Source organism: Macaca fascicularis, chromosome 5, assembly GCF_037993035.2.
Source record: "Macaca fascicularis isolate 582-1 chromosome 5, T2T-MFA8v1.1".
Taxonomy (NCBI): Eukaryota; Metazoa; Chordata; class Mammalia; order Primates; family Cercopithecidae; genus Macaca; species Macaca fascicularis.
Genome location: NC_088379.1, coordinates 5,171,660 through 5,193,173, shown reverse-complemented (window position 1 = coordinate 5,193,173; position 21,514 = coordinate 5,171,660). Strand labels below are relative to the sequence as shown.

Sequence of the window (21,514 nt, the reverse complement as noted above, 5' to 3'; positions counted from 1 at the left end):
GCAGAGCGGAGGTGAATGAGAAACAGCCCTGCCTTCCCACCGTTCCTATCCTGGCAGAGAGATCATCAGAAGATTCACACTGAAAGCAAACACAGGATGACAATTGCTACCGATTTTGCCCTAACTTTGAATGACACTCTGAATTCCCTGAGTAAACAAGTTAGAAAACGGCCAAATGTAGAAAAAGTTGAATGATACATAAAAGTTTGCGTTTGTGGGCGTCGCCAGACTTTTTTAAAAACACAAATTTTGAATTTGAATGCATGAAACTAAAGTATACATTCCTGAAATATGTACATATTTTTCTCTCTTGGAAAAAATATGGATAGTTAACCCCAGAAGTCTAACAACGACTATTAAAGTTTCAGAATAAGGTATTCAACTTCAGAATTAACTCAGAAGAGGGTCAAGTCCACAAGGTCTACAGATACTTTTATCTGTTAAATCCCCTCATTTTCGTTTTTCTTAATCTGACATAAGATGTCTATGGATTTGTAGCTCCTGCTATACATAATTTATGGTGGTGTGAGGCAGTGCAAAGAAATGCTAGCTTCCTAAGGGGAGGCTACACTTAGTCTACCAACTAGCTATCACTAACAGCTTCTCAGCCCTAGAAATAGACTCAAAGGAGTGCCTCGAGCAAAATAGGAGCTCCATTCTTCCACACTGGGCTTCCATCACAGGCCCCTGGAGCCCGTAAGTACCCCCAGGCCTCCAGCACAGACCGCTGAGATGGTGGGGCCTTGACTCACCAGCCAGGGCTGAGGGATCTCCGGCAGGGGCATCTGAGGAGGGGCTGGCAGGCTGCTAGCGGTCTCCTGCTTCTGAGCATGGTCTTTCACATCAAAACCTGTAAGAATTAACCAGAACCACAAAACTGGATGAGAATGGGGATGAGAATGGTATCACTAGCATCTATCAGTTCCTGAACCCTGTGTTGAACACTTTGCAAATATTTATTTTTTCTAATCCTTTACAACAGTCTTGCAGGGTTAGGTATTATTCTTCTCCATTTTACAGGTAAAGAACCGACAGCTTAAACAAAGTGAAAGAAAAGAAAACGAAAAGAAAAGAAAAGAGAGGAGAGGAGAGGAGAGGAGGGGAACAGGGGAAAGGGGGAAGGGGGGAAGGGGGAAGGGGGAAGGGGAAAGGGAAGGGGGAAGGGGGAAAGGGGGGAAGGGGGGAAGGGGGAAGGGGGAAGGGGGAAAGGGAGAAGGGGGGAAGGGGGGAAGGGGGAAGGAGGAAAGCGGAAGAGGGCAAGGGGAAAGGAAAGGGGGGAAGGGGGAAGGGGGAAAGGGGGGAAGGGGAAAGGAAAGGGGGAAGGGGGAAGGGGGGAAGGGGGGAAGGGGAAAGGAAAGGGGGAAGGGGGAAGGGGAAAGGAAAGGGGGAGGGGGAAGGGGGGAAGGGGAAAGGAAAGGGGGAAGGGGGGAAGGGGGGAAGGGGAAGGGGAAGGGGAAAGGGAAGGGGGAAGGGAAGGGGAAGGAGAAAGGGAAGGGGAAAGGGAAGGGGAAGGGGAAAGGGGAAAGGAAAGGGAAAGGGGAAAAGGGAAAGGGAAGGGGAAGGGGAAGGGGAAAGGGAAGGGGAAAGGGAAGGGGAAGGGGAAGGGGAAAGGGAAGGGGAAGGGGAAGGGAAGCTAAGAAACTAATGAAAGCACTCATAGATGGAAATGGGGGACATGCCCCTCAGCGCCGTGCTGCGTCTCAAAGGGAAAGCTGCTCCCTCTCAGCTTCTGCTCAGGGCAGGCAGGACTCACCCATGTAGTAACAGAATAGACACCTTCCTGGGAATCAATAAATTTTTATTAAGTATCTTCTTAAAGTCAGATACTGTCACAGCCATACTTTATGGAAGACATGACTGATACAAGCTCACACCTCTTGGGCACTCATATTCAAGTTGGAAAGACAAATACATACACAACGAACTACTAGGAAAGGTGATGAACACGACACCAGTGCAGGCAGGAAGAAGGGAGAAGCAAGTTTTAATCTGGGCACAGTACTCTTTATACGCCTAACACTCACTTGGAAAGGCCTGTAAAAATACTGACTTAACAACGAGCACCTATAATGGGTTTAGTACTACGCTAGAGGCCAGGAATTGAAACACGGAAAGACCCAGTGTCTGAGTCCCAGGAGCTGCAATGGAGAAAAGAACTTTGGTAGAGAACTGCAAACAAACAAGCAAACCAACAAACAAACGCAAGAAAGGAAAAGGATAAATGACACATGCATACACAAAATCAATAGATCAGTTTAAAGCAGATTAAAGAGCTGAAGAAAGAATTCATGAATTGAAAAATATCAGGAGATTCATCCAGAAGGAAGCGTGAAGAGACCAGTGCCGGAGCTCACTTGGCAGGGGAAGGGAGGACAGGAAATCAGGGGAAAGCAAACGGTCATCAATAGCTGACATACGTACTAGGCATCAGGCACTGTTTTGAAATATTTGATACCATCTCATTCAATCCGCACAATATGCCATAAGGTCAATACCATTAGCACTTTTTCTACAAGGAGGAAACTAAAGTAAAAAAAGTGTAAGTAACCTGTGAAAGGTTGCACGTTTGGTAACAGGTATGGCCAGAATCAAAAAGCCAGTTTAACTTTGGAGTTCATACTCATAACCACCTATGACAAAGGACCTTGCAGGACGGCCGAAGGAGTCTGACCGTGACCAGAGGCAAAGGCTGACAGATGAAAGAGTCTGAGCAGGGAAGTAACAAAATTACTTCAGAAGTGAACATTTCAGGCCAGGCGCAGTGGCTCATGCCTATAATCCCAGCACTTTTGGAGGCCAAGGCGGGCAGACTGCTTGAGCCCAGGAGTTCAAGACCAGCGTGGACAACATGGCAAACACTCAGCTACAAAAATAACCTAGCTGGGTGTTGTGGTGTGCACACATGTAGTCCCAGCTACTAGGGAGGCTGCGGTGGGAGGATCACCTGAGCCTGGGAGGTCAACGCTGCAGTGAGCAGTGATCACACCATTGCACTCCAGCCTGCGTGACAGTGAGACCTTGTCTCAAAGAAAAAAACAAAAAAAAAGTTAATATTTCATGTTGCCTCAGAATAGGGTCCCTATTCTGCTTTCTCATCTAAGTAACAGGCCCCATCGCCCACCCAGGTTTCCCCAAGCCACCCACGTTCAAACTGCTACCAAATCCTTCAGCCCATCTTCCAGACTGGCCAGGCGAGCTTTCCAGAATGCAAATCTAATCGTGTCATACATGGCTTCATATACTAAGAGAATTCACATAAACGTATAAATGAATTGTACACTGTAAATGGTGAAGTGCATGGCCTTTGAATCACATCTCAATAACGAGGTTGAAAAGAAAAATCCTCCATCTCATCCAGCAGATTATCTCCACAGAGTCCTCAAGATTCTCACATCACATCATCCAGGAACTGCCCCTCAGACCCTCCGACACCCCAGTCTCTCACTCACCTGGTGTGGACTCACTTCTTAGGCGCTCTCATGAGGCTCTGGGCTCTCCACAGCAGTACTTAGCGGGCTTTCTTATTGCTTGTTTTTTCGTCCTACTCACTGTGCATGAAAGAGTTAACACAGCAGGCCCAAGGCTGCTTTCTCCAGAGGGGCCTGCTTGCGAGGCTGGCCCTGGCTGGCCTCTGGGAAAGTGGATTTCAGAAGCGCTCCCACCATTCCCTGATGGACAAGGGTGGTTCACTGTGCCTGTACTGTTTATGTAAACAACACAGTTGTGCTGAAGCCCTGCCTGTCCTGGAATTCTGGTGTGTGCCAGGCAGAGGGTGCCTAGAGGACCAGACCCAAGGAAACACCCTGGCCACTGAGTCTCTGACGAGCCTGAACAAAAACGTCACTCAGAGCTTGCTGCGTTTTTATTGCTGGAGAGAGAGTGTGCTCTGTGTGACCCTCGTGGGAGGGACAGAGCACACAGAAGCTGGCCTATAGGTTCCTGCACGTTCCGCCTGTGTCTTCTCCCTCCCAATCTGCCCGTCGGGCTGTGCATCCTCACTACGGCTGCAGTACATCCTGCACATGAGAAAGAACAACCTGTCCGGTGAGTCCTTCCAGGTAATCTCCAAACGCTGGGGTTGCCCTGGGGACTCCCAACACACGATTCCATTAGCTTCTTCAAAGCTTTATCTTTCTACACCTCGCGGCCAACACAGAACTTGGCACAAGTGTAAACCCTCAATGAAAACTTGATGAATAAATAAGTTTGTAAGTTAAAGAACAAACAAATATATCTTAGAAAGATGGTAAAATTAAAGACGGTTTAGAAGCCAAGACACTGTAAGAAGAAAAAGCAGGCGTCAGAATGAGACTCACCTTTGGATGACTGTATCCTCAGCAGAATGTTGGTTATCACTGCCTTTTTCTCCCTGACAGTTGAGGTTAGATATTCATGGTCCAGGAGTTCAAGAAAGAGACGAAGTTCAACTATTAACTCTTCCATTGCTGACAACAAAAGAGAAGAAGGGTATTATTAGACCCAGTGATCTGCAAATATCTAAGTACGAATGCTGAGTCCTACTCAAAGCATTTCATGTTTGGCTTGATCACTGGATATAGTATTCTGACCTGAAAAACAAGTCTGCTGAAAGCAGGTCCACTAAAAGATTCCAGCATCTTCTTCTTAACAAATGCACTACTCCTTCCCTTCTGCTTTAAGGCAGCAAAATTTAACTGGGAGAAGCTCCAAAGCCAGGCTGCCAACAGATGGTGTCACAACCCAAAGGCCTGACATCATCATTTGGTGTCAATTCCATGATATTAAATTTCAATGTCAAGAAGGAGAAGGGAGTTTAAAATGCCAAAGAGTTTTCTAATAACCAGTAGGGCATGGCTTCAGAAAGTCAACACCCAGCTCTCTGCTTTTGTAAAGCTAGCTCCAGCCCAGGACGACTGTGAGCATGTTTATGCTGTTAGTACAAAGGACGCCAGATGCCGAGGCTAGGCCGGTGTAAATACAAGTTCAGGTGCTGACTCCCCACCATGCCCTTTCCTTCTAGGATGATGGTTGACTTGATTTTTCCTCTGATACCCGCAAGACTGGAATACTGGCTTAGGTCAGCAGTTTGTAGATGATGATCTTAGCCTCTGGGGATGTAAACTCCTCCTTTCAGGGAGCCCACAAGGCCCAAGGTGCAAGGCCCAAACTATTTTCAGAATGCTAAGACATTATTCACCTTTTCCTGCATTAATGGTGTAAATGCCAGGGTAAAACTGCTAGCATCTTAGCACGAATCAAGGCAGTGACACCAAACTAGCGGTCATGATATCCTTCACCATAAGAGTTTTGTTCTGTTAAAAAAAAAAATAAAAAAACAAACAAACAAAAAAAAAAAAACACTTGGGCTGGGTACAGTGGCTCACGTCTGTAATCCCAGCACTTTGGGAGACCCAGGCAGGCGGATCACCTGAGGTCAGGAGTTCAAGACCAGCCTGGCCAACATGGCCATCTCTACTAAAAATACAAAAATGAGCCAGGCATGGTGGCATGTGCCTATAATCCCAGCTACTCAGGAGGCTGGGGCACAAGAATCACTTGAACTCAGGTGGCAGAAGTTGCAGTGAGCTGAGATCGCGCCACTGCACTCCAGCTTGGAAGACAGAATGAGACTCCTTCCAAAAAAAAAAAAAACTCCTTTGTCTTTGACGAAGCAATAAAAAATCATCGCTTTTCTTAAATCTCAACCTTTGAAGACACACCATTTTTTTTTTTTTTTTTTGAGACGGAGTCTTGCTCTGTCGCCCAGGCTGGAGTGCAGTGGCGCAATCTTAGCTTACTGCAAGGTCTGCCTCCTGGGTTCATGCCATTCTCCTGCCTCAGCCTCCAGAGTAGCTGGGACTACAGGCGCCCGCCACCACGCCCGGCTAATATTTTGTATTTTTAGTAGAGACGGGGTGTTCCACCATGTTAGCCAGGATGGTCTGGATCTCCTGACCTCGTGATCCGCCCGCCTCGGCCTCCCAAAGTGCTGGGATTACAAGCATGAGCCACCGCGCCGGCCAAGACACACCTTTTTAACATCCCACTGAATGACATGGGAAGCACACATGAAGCCCTCCTGCACACGAAGTCCCACGGCCGTCTAGAGAAAAATCACTCTGTGAGTGTTTGAGTTCCAAGCCACCCGAAGCCACCTGTTGTACTCAGTACTATCTTTACTGCAAACTGCAATGACTGAGACTTGAGTACCTGGCAGACATGTTCTCAAGAATGAACACATGAGCTCATCACTTCAAGGTAAACAACTGACAGCACTTGTGGCCAAGAATAGAAGTTGAGTGTCCAAGTGAAAAAAGAATTTTTGAAACTTTGTATCCACCCCATAGGCGCTTACTGCCTCCTCATACTTGACACTTTTCTAATGAGATCAGCAGTGACAAGAACGAGTGTGATTTATATTGCATAATGTCATATGCTGACATTTACTTGGAAGATCTGCACAACTCAGTGAACCATGATGTTACGAAATCATATATGGGTAAAAGATCCACCTAAAGTGCAAAATAAACTAAAATATTCTAATGTAACAGAGGATGGCACAGCTTCAGATGCCACATCACAACTAACCGTTAGGAAACTGCCACTTGTCAAGTTTTGGTGTAATATCAAAGAAGAGCATCTACAATTTTCTAAAAAGGCTACTGAAAAATTTCCCAACTGTCTATCTGTGGGAGGTCAGATTTTCTTCTTTTTTCCTTTTTTTTTTTTTGAGACAGAGTCTCGCTCTGTCACCCAGGCTAGAGTGCAGTGGTATGATCTTGGCTCACTGCGAGCTCCACCTCCTGGGCTCACGCCAATCTCCTGCCTCAGCCTCCTGAGCAGCTGGAACTACAGGCGCCGCCACCACGCCCAGATAATTTTTTTTTTCTTTTTTTCTTTTTTTTTTTTGTATTTTTAGCCAGGATGGTCTCGATCTCCTCACCTCGTGATTCACCCGCCTCAGCCTCCCAAAGTGCTGGGAATACAGGCATGAGCCACCACACCCAGCCCAGATTTTCTTCATGTACTTCCACCGTAGTATCTCACACAGTCTGAGTGAAGAAGTAAATATGAGAATCGGCTATCTTCTAAGCCAGATACTAAAGATACTTGCAAAAGTCTAAAACAATGCTACTCTTAGGCCGGGCGCGGTGGCTCAAGCCTGTAATCCCAGCACTTTGGGAGGCCGAGACGGGCGGATCACAAGGTCAGGAGATCGAGACCATCCTGGCTAACACGGCGAAACCCCGTCTCTACTAAAAACACAAAAAATTAGCCGGGCGAGGTGGCGGCGCCTGTGGTCCCAGCTACTCGGGAGGCTGAGGCAGGAGAATGGCGTGAACCCGGGAGGCGGAGCTTGCAGTGAGCTGAGATCTGGCCACTGCACTCCAGCCTGGGCGACAGAGCGAGACTCCATCTCAAAAAAACAAAACAAAAAAAAAAAAAAAAAAACAATGCTACTCTTCTAATTATCATGTTTTGGTAAATGCAGTTACTTTTCATAAATACATATTATTTATGTTAATATAATAGGTTTATTGATATTTTTAATGAATAAATATCTTAAAATTTGCCAATTTTAATTCTAGTATGGTAAGTACCTACAGATATAATCATATAAATAAAAGTCTTTAAGGTCTTCAAAATATATTTTGAGACCAAAAAGTTTGAGATCTGCTGATGTAGGCAATGACTTTAAGCTCCCCATTCATGTATTCATCACTTAGCTATTGTCAGTCATACAAGTCATGCATCTCAACCGACAAAAGCATAATGAAAATGATTCATGCAAAAAACCTAAGCAAAAAAGTTTAAGAGCCGCTGGTCTGTGGGATTCTTCCAAATCCACTATTCTGTAAGTCTATAACATCCTTCAGGATTAAATAGCCATACTGAGGCTGCCGTCTACCGCCAAAACTCTCATCATTTTAGGTAAGGGGGAGAGAAATGGTAAATAAGCTTAAAGTATGTGGATGTGGCACCAGCAGTTCACTCTTCCCAGCTGGGCAATTTTCCCTTCTACGAAATGAAGAAGTTGGACTAAGTATGCCTTTCATTAAGGTCTTTTTCATTAACCAAACAGTTTCTTGATTCTAAGCAATCTCATCTATACTTTAAAAACGAACCAGGCATGTTGGCTCACGCCTGTAATCCCAGCACTTTGAGAGGCTGAGGCGGGAGGATCACTTGAGCCCAGGAGTTCAAAGCTGCAGTGAGCCATGACTGAGTCAATGCACTCCAGCCTGGGTGATAGAGACCCTGACTCTCAAAAAAAAATGGGGGCGGGGGGGATGGGACAAGGGACTGATAGCATTATTCAAAATAGTCAAAAGGTAGAAAATGAATAACATATGAATGGATAAATGAAATGTGGTATATACATACAATGAAATATGATTTATCCACTAAAAGGAATAAAATTCAGATACATGCTGCAACACGAACAAACCTTGAAAATATTATGTTAAAATAGACAAAAAGAGGCAAATATTATGAGTCTACTTACATGAAGTACTTAGAGTAGTCAAATTCATAGAGACAGAAAGTAGAATAGTGATTACCAGGGGCCAGTGGTGGGGAGAAGGTAGGGTTATTATTTAATGGGGTTCAGAGTTAACAGTTTGGGACAATGAAAATGTTCTGGAAATGGATGGTGAATATACCTAATGACACTGAATTTTAGACTCAAAAAGGATTAAAAAGGTAAAATGTATGCTATGCATATTTAATTTAAAAAGGAAAGAGATTTCGCTTGGGTTCCACCTAACAGCATGGAAATATCTCAAGAGAACCTAGGGATGCATCGATCCTAACCGCCACCTAACACCTGAGCTCCCCCTACAGTGCGACCATGAGGCCTCTGCGCAAAACCCTCCAGAGCCTGGGAGTTTAGTCATGGCCCCGGCCAAGGTACCTGCCCATCCTCTCCTCTGAGAACAGCAGCCTCAACCACAAGGGGGACTCTCAGCAACCACTGCTATACTGCAAGGCCCTGCACACCGCCTCCCACTACTACGTTATGGTTAATTGGACCGTCCAATTCCAAGCTGGTCAGTCACATCTTCCATTCCTCTATCTTTTACCTCAAGACTAAGAAATAGGATTTGGTTGGGGTGGTCTCTTGAACTGAAAATGTAGAAAGGCAGCAACCAGGGCAACTGCAAGTACACGGGTGCAAAGGACAGAAGGCAGCACCGGAGGACGAACAAATAGAGGTGACACCCTCAGAGGCTGGCACTCTCAGAGGCAGGCAGCCCCGCGAGAGAGAAAGTATCTCAGACACCAACCATGCTCCTGAGGCTTTCCCGGGCCTGTTGTTAGCTACTCGGAAAACTGGACTGCACTTGAATTCCAAGAAATATTTGTATCCTTCTAATAAATGTTCATTTCACTGTGTTGTTGTTAAGCTAATCTGTGTGGTTTTCTGTTCACCTGAAACTGTAACCAAAAGATTCTCAAAACACAGCTCTAGCGCCTCAGAAAGCAAAACGCTCCCACAGCAGAGTTGTAATGGTTAGAAAAGCTCCTCCTTTTTGGGATCTTCACAGACTAAATAAACCATATTTTCTACTTGACAGTCTTTTTCGAAATACTTAATGCTCATCCCTCTTTCTTCCAGTCTTCTCTAATTAAACACCCCAGTTGGCTGCCCCTCACTGAAGTCTTCCTTAAATTACCAAAATCCATTCCTCTTTGAGCAGCTGCACTGATTACTGGATACTTAGTGACCTTAAGGTTTATTTGGGTTTTTGTGGGTTTTTTTTTTCCCCTCAAGGCAGCTAGTCAACTGGTTAAAGGCAGGTGTCATCCTATGTTTATCTCCAAACACCTGACAGCAGCCTAGCAGTACATTGTGCACTGAAAGCATGCAAAGGTTTTCGAATGAGTGACTTCCAGAGGAGGAGAATGACCGTTTTCTGACAACGGATCCTGTGAAAGGCATTGTGCTGCCATCTACACATGATACCTCATTTGATTCTCACAAGAACACGGCGAAGATGCAATGCACCCCATCTACAGCAGAGGAATAAGAACTCCAGTGTCAGCTTTTAGTTTGCTTTTCTCTAAGCGAATCCTCACACAGCAATTACAAGTGCCAGGCACTGTTCTAAGCCCGTTACACATATGAACTCATGTGCTCTTCACAACATTGCTAGAAGGCAGGTCCTGTTATTAATCCATGTAGCAGGTGAGGAAGCAGACACAGAAAGGTTGCCCACGGTCACCAAGCCTCTTCAGTTGATAATGTGCTCACAGTCATACAGCTAGAACATCAGTAACACAGTAAGAATCTGAACTCAAACCTCAGTCCAAAAGCCCTGCTTTGACCATTTCATAATAACAATTCCACAGATTGTTTTCAGAGATAACCCTAGTCTGGTGAGCCGTTATACCCATTTTGTATTTAAAAAGAGCAATAGTGTGACCAAATAAAATTTAGCTCTCAAAAAAATTAGGAAAATGAACAAGCAATGTCAACATAGGCTACAGAGTAACCTTAGAGAGTAGCACAATTCTTCGTTGAGCTGCCTGGCTCCCCCACATCGCCAGTTCCCAGGACGCAGGTGCAGCTCCTGGTACATCTCTGTATCTGTGCCAGTGCCTGACAATGTTCAACATAAACCAAGTGCTCAGAAGACATACGTGGAAGCAGTGAGCACAAACACACATGGCTGGTGGGCATAGCGTACCAAAAGCTCACTCCGGCGCAAAGCAAGAGGGGAAGAAGTTCTTGCAACCAATTCTCCATTTTAAACTGTTAATACAAACGTGTCTTTCCCCTTAAGATCTAAGGGTAATAACCAACACACGCTCTGGAGATTTTCCTATAAATAAAGGTCTGGTGAAATATGTGTGCCTGAGCAGGGGGTGGCATCGTAGTACTCCGGTCTGTGGACACGCAGCAGGTGTGGGACACCCACGTCTCCTCTCCGCCCTCCAGAGCTATTGCTGTTGCTTACCAGCTGTGCTCTCTGGAAGATCCAGGAGTCCAGGCATTCGGATCCAGTTTCCATGGATGTACTCCGAGAGTGGCCTTCCCCTTATGCCACCCCAGACTTCTCTTCACCATCCACCTTCCACTGCCCGACACAGGCTCTAACCTTCCATCAAGAGGAGGAGCTGCTTCTCCAAGATCAAGTACAACACATGCCCTTGTTTTCCTCCAGGGCCTCCAGCCAAATCTCCCTTTACAATACAGGCTCTCCTATTTTCCCGTAGAAAGTACTGTGGCCTCTGAAGCTCCTTACCGATGTTTAATAGAAAGTTCTGGCTACCGTTAAGTACTGACCATGTACCAGGCAATAGGCTAAGTGCTTTACAGATAACTTGACTAATCTTCATAGTAACTTTTCAAGATAGACACTGTTTTCACCATTTTACAAGTGGAAAAATTGGTACTAAGAAGGTTACATTTTTGCCTAAGGTCACACAGTTAAAAATAAGAGCTAGAATGGGAATCAGCACCAGCTGTCATTACTTTTTATACCATAACACTGACTCCCTCAATTTTACTCTCAGTGGAAGAAGCTCCTAATGCCTCTTAGGTTACATTCCTCAAAGGTTACATTCAAATAACCTGTCTCCCACCACACAGGACAGGCGAGCTACACACGCTATATCCCTCAAGGTCATTACTCAAATGGTGTTGGACATGATTATTTTACTAAGAGTTCTTACATTAAAAAATGAAATCTCTGAATTGGAAGAACAGCTGTAGATAGTTCACGCAACTTCCTCAATGTACTGAGGAGAAACTGAGGCTCAGGGAACTGGAAAGACTGAAGCAAGGGCCCAGCCCACTCAACTCTCCCATCTACACAGCCCACAGACTGGCCACAGGGTTCTGCACACAGGACAATAAGCAGTCACATTCCGATATCCAAAATAACTGTCTGCATTGTATCTCAGCTGAGCCTCACAATCTTATCATCGTTGAGATATTACAGACGGTAGGAATCAAATGAAGAGAGGTGATGTGGCTGCCCCAAGGCAGCAAGCTAACAAGACCCATATCCACACTTAAACCACCTCCTCTGTTCCACACCCCAGCCCTGACACCTGCTGTCCTGTTCTGGACAGAATGGCGAGGTCACCGAACACAGACTGGCATCATGGACACAGGAATAAATCACTGAATTCCAGAAAAGAAATGTTTTTCCCCAAACACCCACACCAAACAAAAGATCTCACCATAGAATGTAGCATTCCCAAAGCAACAGCAAAATTACCTGGAGGCATTTCTGGATATATTTTATGCATTTGAAAAGCAAAACTCCCTTCTTCCTAGCAAAAGGCCTCTTCGGACTAATTAATCATCTCTGCTTGCTTGCTTTTTTTCCTTTTTATCTTTTTCTTTTTTTTTTTTTTTTTTTTTTTTTTTTTTTTGTGAGACAGGGTCCTCTCTGTTGCCCAGCCTGGAGTACAGTGATGTGATCACATATCACATTCTCCCTCCCAAACAGCTGGGACTGCAGGCACGCACCACCACGCCCAGCTAATTTTTTAAATTTTTTGTAGAGACAGGGTCTCACTATTTGCCAGACTGGTCTTGAACTCCTGGGCTACATTGATCCGCCTGCCTCGGCTTCCCAAAGTGCTGGGATTCTGGGCATGCGCCCCGCTGCCCAGCCTTTCTGCTTTCTCTCACTCAAGTAGTGTACCCCACAACCCTAAATAAGCAAGGGAAACAAGAAGTAGAACTAGACATCCCAGGAGACAAAGAATCCAACAAAGCAAACACACTTCCTGCTTAACCAATCCCTTCACGATTTACAGCAAATCTCTGGCTCAGGCTGGGCAGTGAGTTCATTTAGTTCAACAAAATCAAAGAAATGGCTTATGGTTTGTGGAAACCAAAACTACTTTAAAGGAATTTTCTTTATTTACCTTCATGACTCAGTCATGGATTTGAAAACTAGGAGGGACCCTGGAGCCCAAATGCCCTTTTTTTTGGGGGGGGGGGGGGGGACGAAGTTTCACTCTGTCTCCCAGGCTGGAGTGCAGTGTTGCAATCTTGGCTCACTGCAACCTCCGCCTCCTGGGTGCAATCGATTCTCCTGTCTCAGCCTCCTGAGTAGCTGAGATTACAGGCAACTGCCACCACACCCAGCTAATTTTTGTATTTTTAGTAGAGATGGGGTTTCTCCACGTTGGTCAGGCTGGTCTGGAACTCCTGACCTGATGATCCACCCACCTAGGCCTCCCCAAAGTACTGGGATTACAGGTGTGAGCCACCACGCCTGGCCCCAAATGCCTTTATTTCACAAGTGCGGTTACTGCGGCCCAGAGAAGAAAGGCGGCCTGAAGTCACAAAGCATTGGTAAAGGGGTAAGAGTCAGGAATGGGGTGACCAGACCGCCAGTCAAAGGGTTCCTTGCTGTTCACGGAACTGTCTTCCTCACATAGGAACTGCAAGAGTGAAGAGCCTAAAGCACCCTCTGTCTCTGCTCTCCTACAAACCCGAGAAAAATGTCTGCTGTTACTGGCTCTGAGAAAACACTTTTTTTTTTTTTTTTTTGTGAGACGGAGTCTCGCTCTGTCACCCAGGCTGGAGTGCGGTGGCCGGATCTCTGCTCACTGCAAGCTCCGCCTCCCGGGTTTACGCCATTCTCCTGGCTCAGCCTCCCGAGTAGCTGGGACTACAGGCGCCCGCCACCTCGCCCGGCTAGTTTTTTTTGTATTTTTTAGTAGAGACGGGGTTTCACCGTGTTAGCCAGGATGGTCTCGATCTCCTGACCTCGTGATCCGCCCGTCTCGGCCTCCCAAAGTGCTGGGATTACAGGCTTGAGCCACCGCGCCCGGCCGAGAAAACACTCTTAACCACCCGTCACTTCCTGCTGCATCTGAGAAACGCGGGGAAAGTGGCCACGGGTGACAGGCTCTGCAGCGGCTGCCACATCCGTATTCCCCGCAGGCTCCACACTGCGCTGATGCGCAGAACACCTACTGCTGTTTGCATCCTGAATTACACTCAAGGGCCTTGCTACAACCAAGACACCTGCTGGTGGCCTTTTTATTTCCTTTCTATTTTTATCTGTGATCCCTCCCATATGGTTCTTCCCTTCAAATTCCTAACGCACGACAGAAACTCCCAGGACCTAGACCTAGGCAACTCCCCATTATCTAATCTAAACTGGGGGGTAGGAACAGTATCTGCATTTTCCCAATTTTCCTGCGCCCTCTGTACGTCCCCACTCCCCTGTCTAGTCTACACCACTCATCCCCCAGCACTTCAACCCGCTGGCCCTCATGGGGTGACCCTCTGACAGTGCCCTCCACTTGAGTCAAGGCCACCTCTCCTGCCAGGCACCCCCACATGGCGTCACCTCCCTGACCTCCCCTCACCCCTCTGAATTCTGCCAATGCCAATGAGCCCAGCTCACATCCCATCTCTTGGTGAAGCCATCCCTGATCATTCTGTCCCTGCCAACGCCACTCATGTGGCCCTCATCCTCCACGGCTCCTTAGAAACTCGGACTCGGGGCCAGGCACGGTGGCTCGCACCTGTAATCCTGACACTTTGGGAGGCCGAGGTGGGCAGATCACCTGAGGTCAGGAGTTCGAGACCAGCCTGGCTAAGACGGCGAAACTCCATCTCTACTAAAAATACAAAAATTAGCCGGGCATGGTGGCACACACCTGTAGTCCCAGCTACTCAGGAGGCCGAGGCAGGAGAATCACTTTAATCCGGGTGGTGGACTGCAGTGAGCCAAGATCACGCCACTGCACTTCAGCCTGGGTGACAGAGTGAGACTCCATCTCAAAAAAAAAAAAAGAAAACATAAAAGAAGCCTGGACTCTGTCACCACATAAACCCGGATCCACATCCCAGCTGATTCTTCCTAGTTGTGTGACCTTGGGTAAGTAGTCCCCCCAAATTATCTTATCCTTAAAGCGAGCTGGATATTATATATCTCAGTATCATCATGAGGACTAAATGAGCTAACACGCATGCATAGCCAAGCACTTCATCAGTGGTAACTACGACCGTCATTATTAGCACATGTTCATCTTGTTAGAACTTCACTTTAAGACACGGGATCCACGAATGCAGTCAATAAACACGACCCCGTACCTCCTGTCCTCTAAAACTATGAAACTATGAAGTCCTAAAGTAAGTCCCACACCCTCCACAAGAAAAGTCAGGACAGACTCTTCTGTGCAGCTCGATGCAGATACGCTTGAAACTACGTTAAATAGATAATTAATTTCATAAGAAATTTTGTAAGAAAAAAATAATTTACCAGAATGACCCTCACAAAAAAAAAAAAAAAAAAAAAAACACCAGGACCAGGTAGTTTTACAAGGGGATTCTACCAAACCTTAAACACCAAGGCTACTGCATAAATTGTTTCAGAGGATAAAATACATAGAAAATAACCACATTCTTTCTTTTTTTTGAAGCAAATATAAATGTGATATCTAAACTGAATAGAGATAGCACAAAAAAGAAAACCAAAGACCACTTTTCTTATATCAGTGCAAATATCCTAAATAAAATATTAGCAAACAGAAGCCAACACATTAATACCATGTCCTTACCAAATGAGATTCACTCTAGAAATGCAGGCCAGGCGTGGTGGCTCACGCCTGTCATCTCACCACTTTCGGAGGCCGAGGCAGGTGGATCACGAGGTCAGGAGATCAAGACCATCCTGGCCAACATGGCAAAACCCCATCTCTACTAAAAATACAAAAATTAGCTGGGCATGGTGGCGTGTGCTTGTAATCCCAACTACTCAGGAGTCTGAGGCAGGAGAATCTCTTGAACTTGGGAGGCGGAGGCTGCAATGAGCCGAGATAGAGCCACTGCATTCCAGCCTGGTGACACAGCGAAACTCCATCTCAAAAAGAAATGCAAAGCTGATTCAATACTAGAAAATCTACTAACAGGCCAGGCGCAGTAACTCACACCTGTAATCCCAGCACTCTGGGAGACCTAGTCAGGCAGATTGCTTGAGCCAGGGAGATTGAGACCAGCCTGGACAACACAGTAAAACTCCATCTCTACAAAAAATACAAAAATTAGCCAGATGTGATGGCCCACACCTGTAGCCTCAGCTACTTAGGAGGCTGAGGTGGGAGGATCACCTGAGCCCAGGGAGGTTGAGGTACAGTGAGCCATGATCACATCACTGCACTCCAGCCTGGACAACAGAGTGAAACCCTATCTCAAAAAAAAAAAAAAGGAAGAAGAAGGAGGAAAGACAGAAAGAAAATCTACTGATATATTCACCGTATTAATACATCTAATGAGAAAATAATGCAATTGTTCCACAGGTCATGAAAAAGCCTTCAACAAAATTTAATAAGCATTCCTGATATGTTTAAGTCAATACACTTGGAATTGATAGGCACTTAACTTGATAAAATACATGTACTAAGATTAAAACACCCACACACAAAAAAAACAGCATCTTATTTAATGAGGAAACACTTCAAGAATTCCCAGTAGGGTCAGAATCAAGTCAAAGAGGCCCATTTCCTCCACTACTTTTAACACTGTAGGAGAAGTGTTAGTCAAAACAGTAAGAAAAGAGAAAACAATTAGAAACTTAAAAAAAAATTATTTCTATTGGCAGCTGATGTGAAAGTAAACTTGGCAAAGCAGGAGATATGAAAACTATAGCTTTCTGCTTATTTTATATCAAACAATAAATAGCTAGAAGACATCGTGGAAGACTAGCACCCATTTATAAAACAATAAAAAAGTAAACTACTTTAAATAATTTAGCAAGAAATGTGCAAAACTTACATAGGGAAAACTGAAAACTTGATTGAAAGATGAAGAAGTAAATGTGAACAAATGCAAAGATGTCCCCTTGCCTTTAGACAGGAAAAATTTAACATCAAAAAGATGTCAATTCTCCCCAAGTTAACGAATATATTTAGGACAAAAGCAATAATATACTGAAATCGTTGGGATGTCCCCTCCAAATCTCATGTTGAGATGTAACCCCCCGTGTTGGGGGTGGGGCCTGGTGGGAGGTACTGGGTCATGGGGGCGGATCCCTCATGGCTTGGTGCTGTCCCTGCAATCGTGAGTGGGTTCCACTCAGGAGATCTGGTTGTTTAAGTGTGGGGCACCTCCCCCACTGCCTCTCTAGCTCCGGCTCTGTCATGTGAGACGCCTGCTCCCCCTTCACCTTCCACCACGATTGGAAGCTTCCTGAGGCCTTCCCAAAAGCCGAGCAAATGTTGGCACCATACTTGCAAAGCCTGCAGAACTATGAGCCAATTAAACCTCTTTTCTTTAGAAATTACCCAAGTTCAGGTATTTCTTTATAGGAATGCAAGACAGGCCTAACCCATATGCCAACAAATTTTGTTTTGTTTTGTTTTGTTTCTGAACTAAACAAATTGATTCTAGATTTCATATGGAAAAAATAAGAATGCAGAGATGTCTAAGAACAATGAAGAGAGAATAGCCAGCGCTGACAACTATTTAAAAATGATATAAAGTCTCATCATTAAAACAATTTGATACTAACACATTTACATTCCCAGTCAGATCCCACAGAACAGAATGAAAAGTCCAGTAATAGACCCAAATACACACAGAAATATAAGAAAAATGGTCGTCTTAATAACTGGGGTTGGGACAACTGGTAACTATTTGGGAAAAAGAAAAGATGAAACTCAATACTTACCTTACATACACCAGAACAACTCTAAAGATATTTGAGAATCAAAACAGAAAAAAATGAAACAACTCAAGTTCTGGAAGAAACAGATGAATCCTTTTATAACCTGGGTGTGGAAAAAGATTTTCTAACTCTGACTCAAAATCAGATGTAAAAAGAAAAGACAGATCAATGTGCCTACATAAAGTATGAGCTCCTGGAGAATGACAAACATGGATTACGGACTCCTATCCCCCACCCTGCCTAGCACCGAACTCATACACACGGTGCATTCCCTAAACTTCTTGGCCCACCACACCTCTGTGCTTTACGCTGACTCCTTCCAGAGGAGAGGCTGGGTCAATGGTTAGACCTTTCTTTGACAAAGGCAGGACGCTGGAGAACTGTTTCACAAAAGCTCGTCTCATCGCTCTCTAGATTTCAGGCTCCAGTTAAGAAACAGTTCCCAAACCATGACCAACCTGCTTTTCAAAAAAATCACTCTGGTTTGCTACATTCTTTTCAGTGACTTCTCCGGATCCTGTATCAAAATCTTAATTAACCTAGACTCTGCTTATTTTCTAGATTGTCTCTTTCCACTCCGCTTATAAATAAGTGTCACACTTCAGCCCTTCTCAATCCCTCAGTTTCCCACAAATATCACGCCTGCTTCTGCCCCAGGTCTCACACGTGCCACTGCTCTCTGCCTGGTCTGCTTAACCCTGTGTGTCCCTGCCTTGTCCCTCACACACATCACTACCACACCTTCCTTCACCTGGCTGTCTCACGGAGGTGCTACTCTTCAAGACTCAGTGGCGTCACCCCCACCTCAGGCCAACCATCACCATATTTCTTCCGCTATGGTGTAACCATGGGCCAATCTGTCTATCTCCTCCACTAGCCAGTAGACAGCTGGAAGGCAGGGACCAATGTGTGACTTCTCTCTCTGCCCAGAATGTCAAGCACAACGCCTTATGTGGAAACAAGAACACGACACTCAGTATATGTTTGGTGAATTGATTCACTTTTATGTTTCCAGTTCTCCGTAACAGACAACATTCCTGAGATCTGCTTTCAAGAGAAAACTGAGAGAAAGATGCCATGGATTGTCCTCTCATACTTAGTAACTACATCTTTTGCGACGGTCTCAGAACATACAAAAATTAGTGGTGAAAGACTAATTCTGACGAGTTCCTTTTCTCGAGCAAGTTGATCATCACCTGTTCAGGGCCCTCTCTGTGTGAGAATACTCGGTGATCCTAAGGGAATGAGAACTTGTGTGGCACTGAAGCAAAGGAGCTGTGCTCGAGCATGGTCCTTGCATATTTTCCCTTATAGGGTTACAGCTCAGACTCTCCATGCAGACTCTTCCAATTATTTCCACAGGCCTCCACAGATCATCCAAATGGGCCGCTTGAAGGTAGATCTAAGAAATCTCAGAAAAAGCAGCGCAGCCTTAGGCGCTGTCTGGTTGGAAAGCTTCCCTCTGCTGGACTGCATCTACAATTCTTTCTGATGACCATTATTTGAACGACTGGATGACTCTAAACACAAGTCATTAAACTTCTTTGATTCCGAGTTCCTTAATGTATAATGTGGGGATAATAACAGTTATGTGCCTACCAAGGCTGCAATGAAGATCCAATGACTGCTGTAAATAAAAACCTCTGACTTTGGGGACACTCAATTTACAGTAGTTTAATTTGCATCTAAAAAGGGAAAGCAAATCAAATCTATTTATAGCTCTCCAGTGTCTGAACAGAACCTATGACAATCACTGTGCAGTTTCAGCACTGACTCTGAAAGCTGGATCTTTAAAAGATTTTTCAATATCCCGAAGGAAAGTCTGTGTTTATAAAAGGGATATGTGCATGTGTGTATATTCCGGGTCCTGAGAACGCTCCCTTCTGAATTATAAGGAGATAGCAAGGAGTCTTCAAAGGAGCTGGTGTGAACTCCACAGAACACATTACTTCGGAAAATTAGCATGACCCTTAACAGTCAGATTAATTAACGGATGGACATACAAGCCCTGATGGAAAATATCCTTCTATTGTTCCGTAGAAGGCAAAAATCAGGACCTAGATCTGGGTATGCTTTTGCTCATCATCATAATATACAGAACCCGATAATGGGTTACGGAAGCCAGACATCCTGATGCCTAGGCTGGGAGAAGGTTATTGACATAAACCAAGCTGGTTGCTAACAAAAGCTTTAAATATGATATTGAAAGCACAGTGTTTCCATTCCATTTAGACAAGGTCAATTTAGTTCAGTAACAAGTTATTAAACACTATGTTCACGACACTGAACTTAGAATTTAAAGACAAGCGAGATGCTATCCCTGACATCCAAGGACTCACAACCTACAACAGTAGACACATACCTGGACTCACAGAACCCTTATTCTAGGAAAGGAAGAATCACAAAAGGTTTCTTGAAAAAATGGCATTGATGGAGCTCTACTTTTGAAAAGATCCTTCCAGAGGCAGCTTTAAAGACACCAACTGGTGGAGTGGGAGACTGGAGTAGGAAGGGGCACACCAGTCAAGAGAGGGCAAAGAATGATAGGAACAGGAGAATGGAAAGAGGAAATGCAAATTTACATTCTATTTATTGTCAGATATTTCGAACATTCACTAAAAACAAGAACAATGAAGTCACTGCAAAATATTTGGGTATCTAAGTGTGGGGTATCCAATAATAAGCAAAGCAAACGTGATCCCAAGTTAGAGAGAAACAGTATGCAAATAAATAAAAACAGGCAGAAATGATGATGGGTGTTACAGGAAAATGCATCTAACCAACAATTTAGGTCAAATTTTCAAAATCTTTGATTTTCTACTCTTACAAATCAATTAAACTTAAATAAATCAAAGTTGGAACAAAGCCACCAAAATAATGTTAAAAAGTATTCAAATGTAAAACCAATTGAACCAAAAATAGGATAATGATGTAACCATTTGGAATGAGCATTTATGAGGCTTTAAATCATTTTTATATTACTATTTTAAGGATCAGTGCTGCCAGCACTGCAAACTTACTCAGAATATTCACGTATGCATATACTCTTACTGGGCAACACATGGTTTCAGTATTTTCTTAGACACAAAGGAGGAATCTGTCTTTTTTCTGGCTCAGTTCTACTATGCTATTATAGCTTTTTAAATTGTCATACTATTTGTTTTTATTTCATAAAGAACAATTTTTTTTTTTTTGAGATGGAGTCTCGCTCCATTGCCCAGGCTAGAGTGCAGTGGCACAATCTCAGTTCACTGTAACCTCTGTCTCACAGGGTCAAGCGATACTCCTGCCTCAGTCTCCCGAGTAGCTGGGATTACAGGGACATGCCACCATGCCACCATGACCGGCTAAGTTTCGTATTTTTGGTAGTGACAGGGTCACCATGTTGGCCAGGCTGGTCTCTCAGTCCTGGCCTCAAGTGATCTGCCCACCTCGGCCTCCCAAAGTGCTGGGATTACAGGCATGAGTCACCACGCCCAGCCCCATAAAGAACAATTATTAATTTCAGGAATGCTTTGTTTTGACACAAAAACTTGGATTTTCAAAAATGAAATTGTGACATTTTAGAAAAACAAATTATTTAATATACAGAAAGGACTGACATTATGATTCACCTAAATGCACCAAAACACAAAGTCTCTTACCTGCTATTCCTTCCCCAGCAACTCTCCTCCCTCCTTCTGTTATAAAGACGTTTCCACCTGCTCTGAATGTGTGGCTCAGAGGCTACTCACCAATAAATCCTGAACTCCTCCTCTTACAAGGATCAGTAACGAGAGAGGGGACATGGGAACACAGGTACAGACATTAATATGACCATAAGGAAATATTATGCAGAGCTTTATGCCCACAAATTCAACAACATAGATGAAATGGGCAAATTCCTT

General features: G+C 44.6%; 1 protein-coding gene across 11 annotated transcripts in view; it reads right to left on the bottom strand.

Moving 5' to 3' along the window:
• Positions 1-21,514, bottom strand: part of AFAP1 (actin filament associated protein 1) — a 191,586-nt gene that overhangs the window by 116,196 nt on the left and 53,876 nt on the right. For 9 of the 11 annotated variants that reach the window (XR_012434603.1, XM_065544722.1, XM_074039357.1 and 6 more), the window contains 2 exons: positions 4,317-4,445; positions 753-850 (listed from right to left, as the gene is read on the bottom strand). Coding sequence is in view for 10 of the 11 variants with exons in the window: in XM_065544722.1 (XP_065400794.1) it covers positions 753-850; positions 4,317-4,443 (225 nt within the window). In the remaining variant the exon portion in view is untranslated. Of the gene's footprint in view, positions 1-752; positions 851-4,316; positions 4,446-4,568; positions 4,652-21,514 lie in introns of those variants that run through there. The other 2 variants (XM_065544723.1, XM_074039358.1) reach the window with 1 other exon arrangement.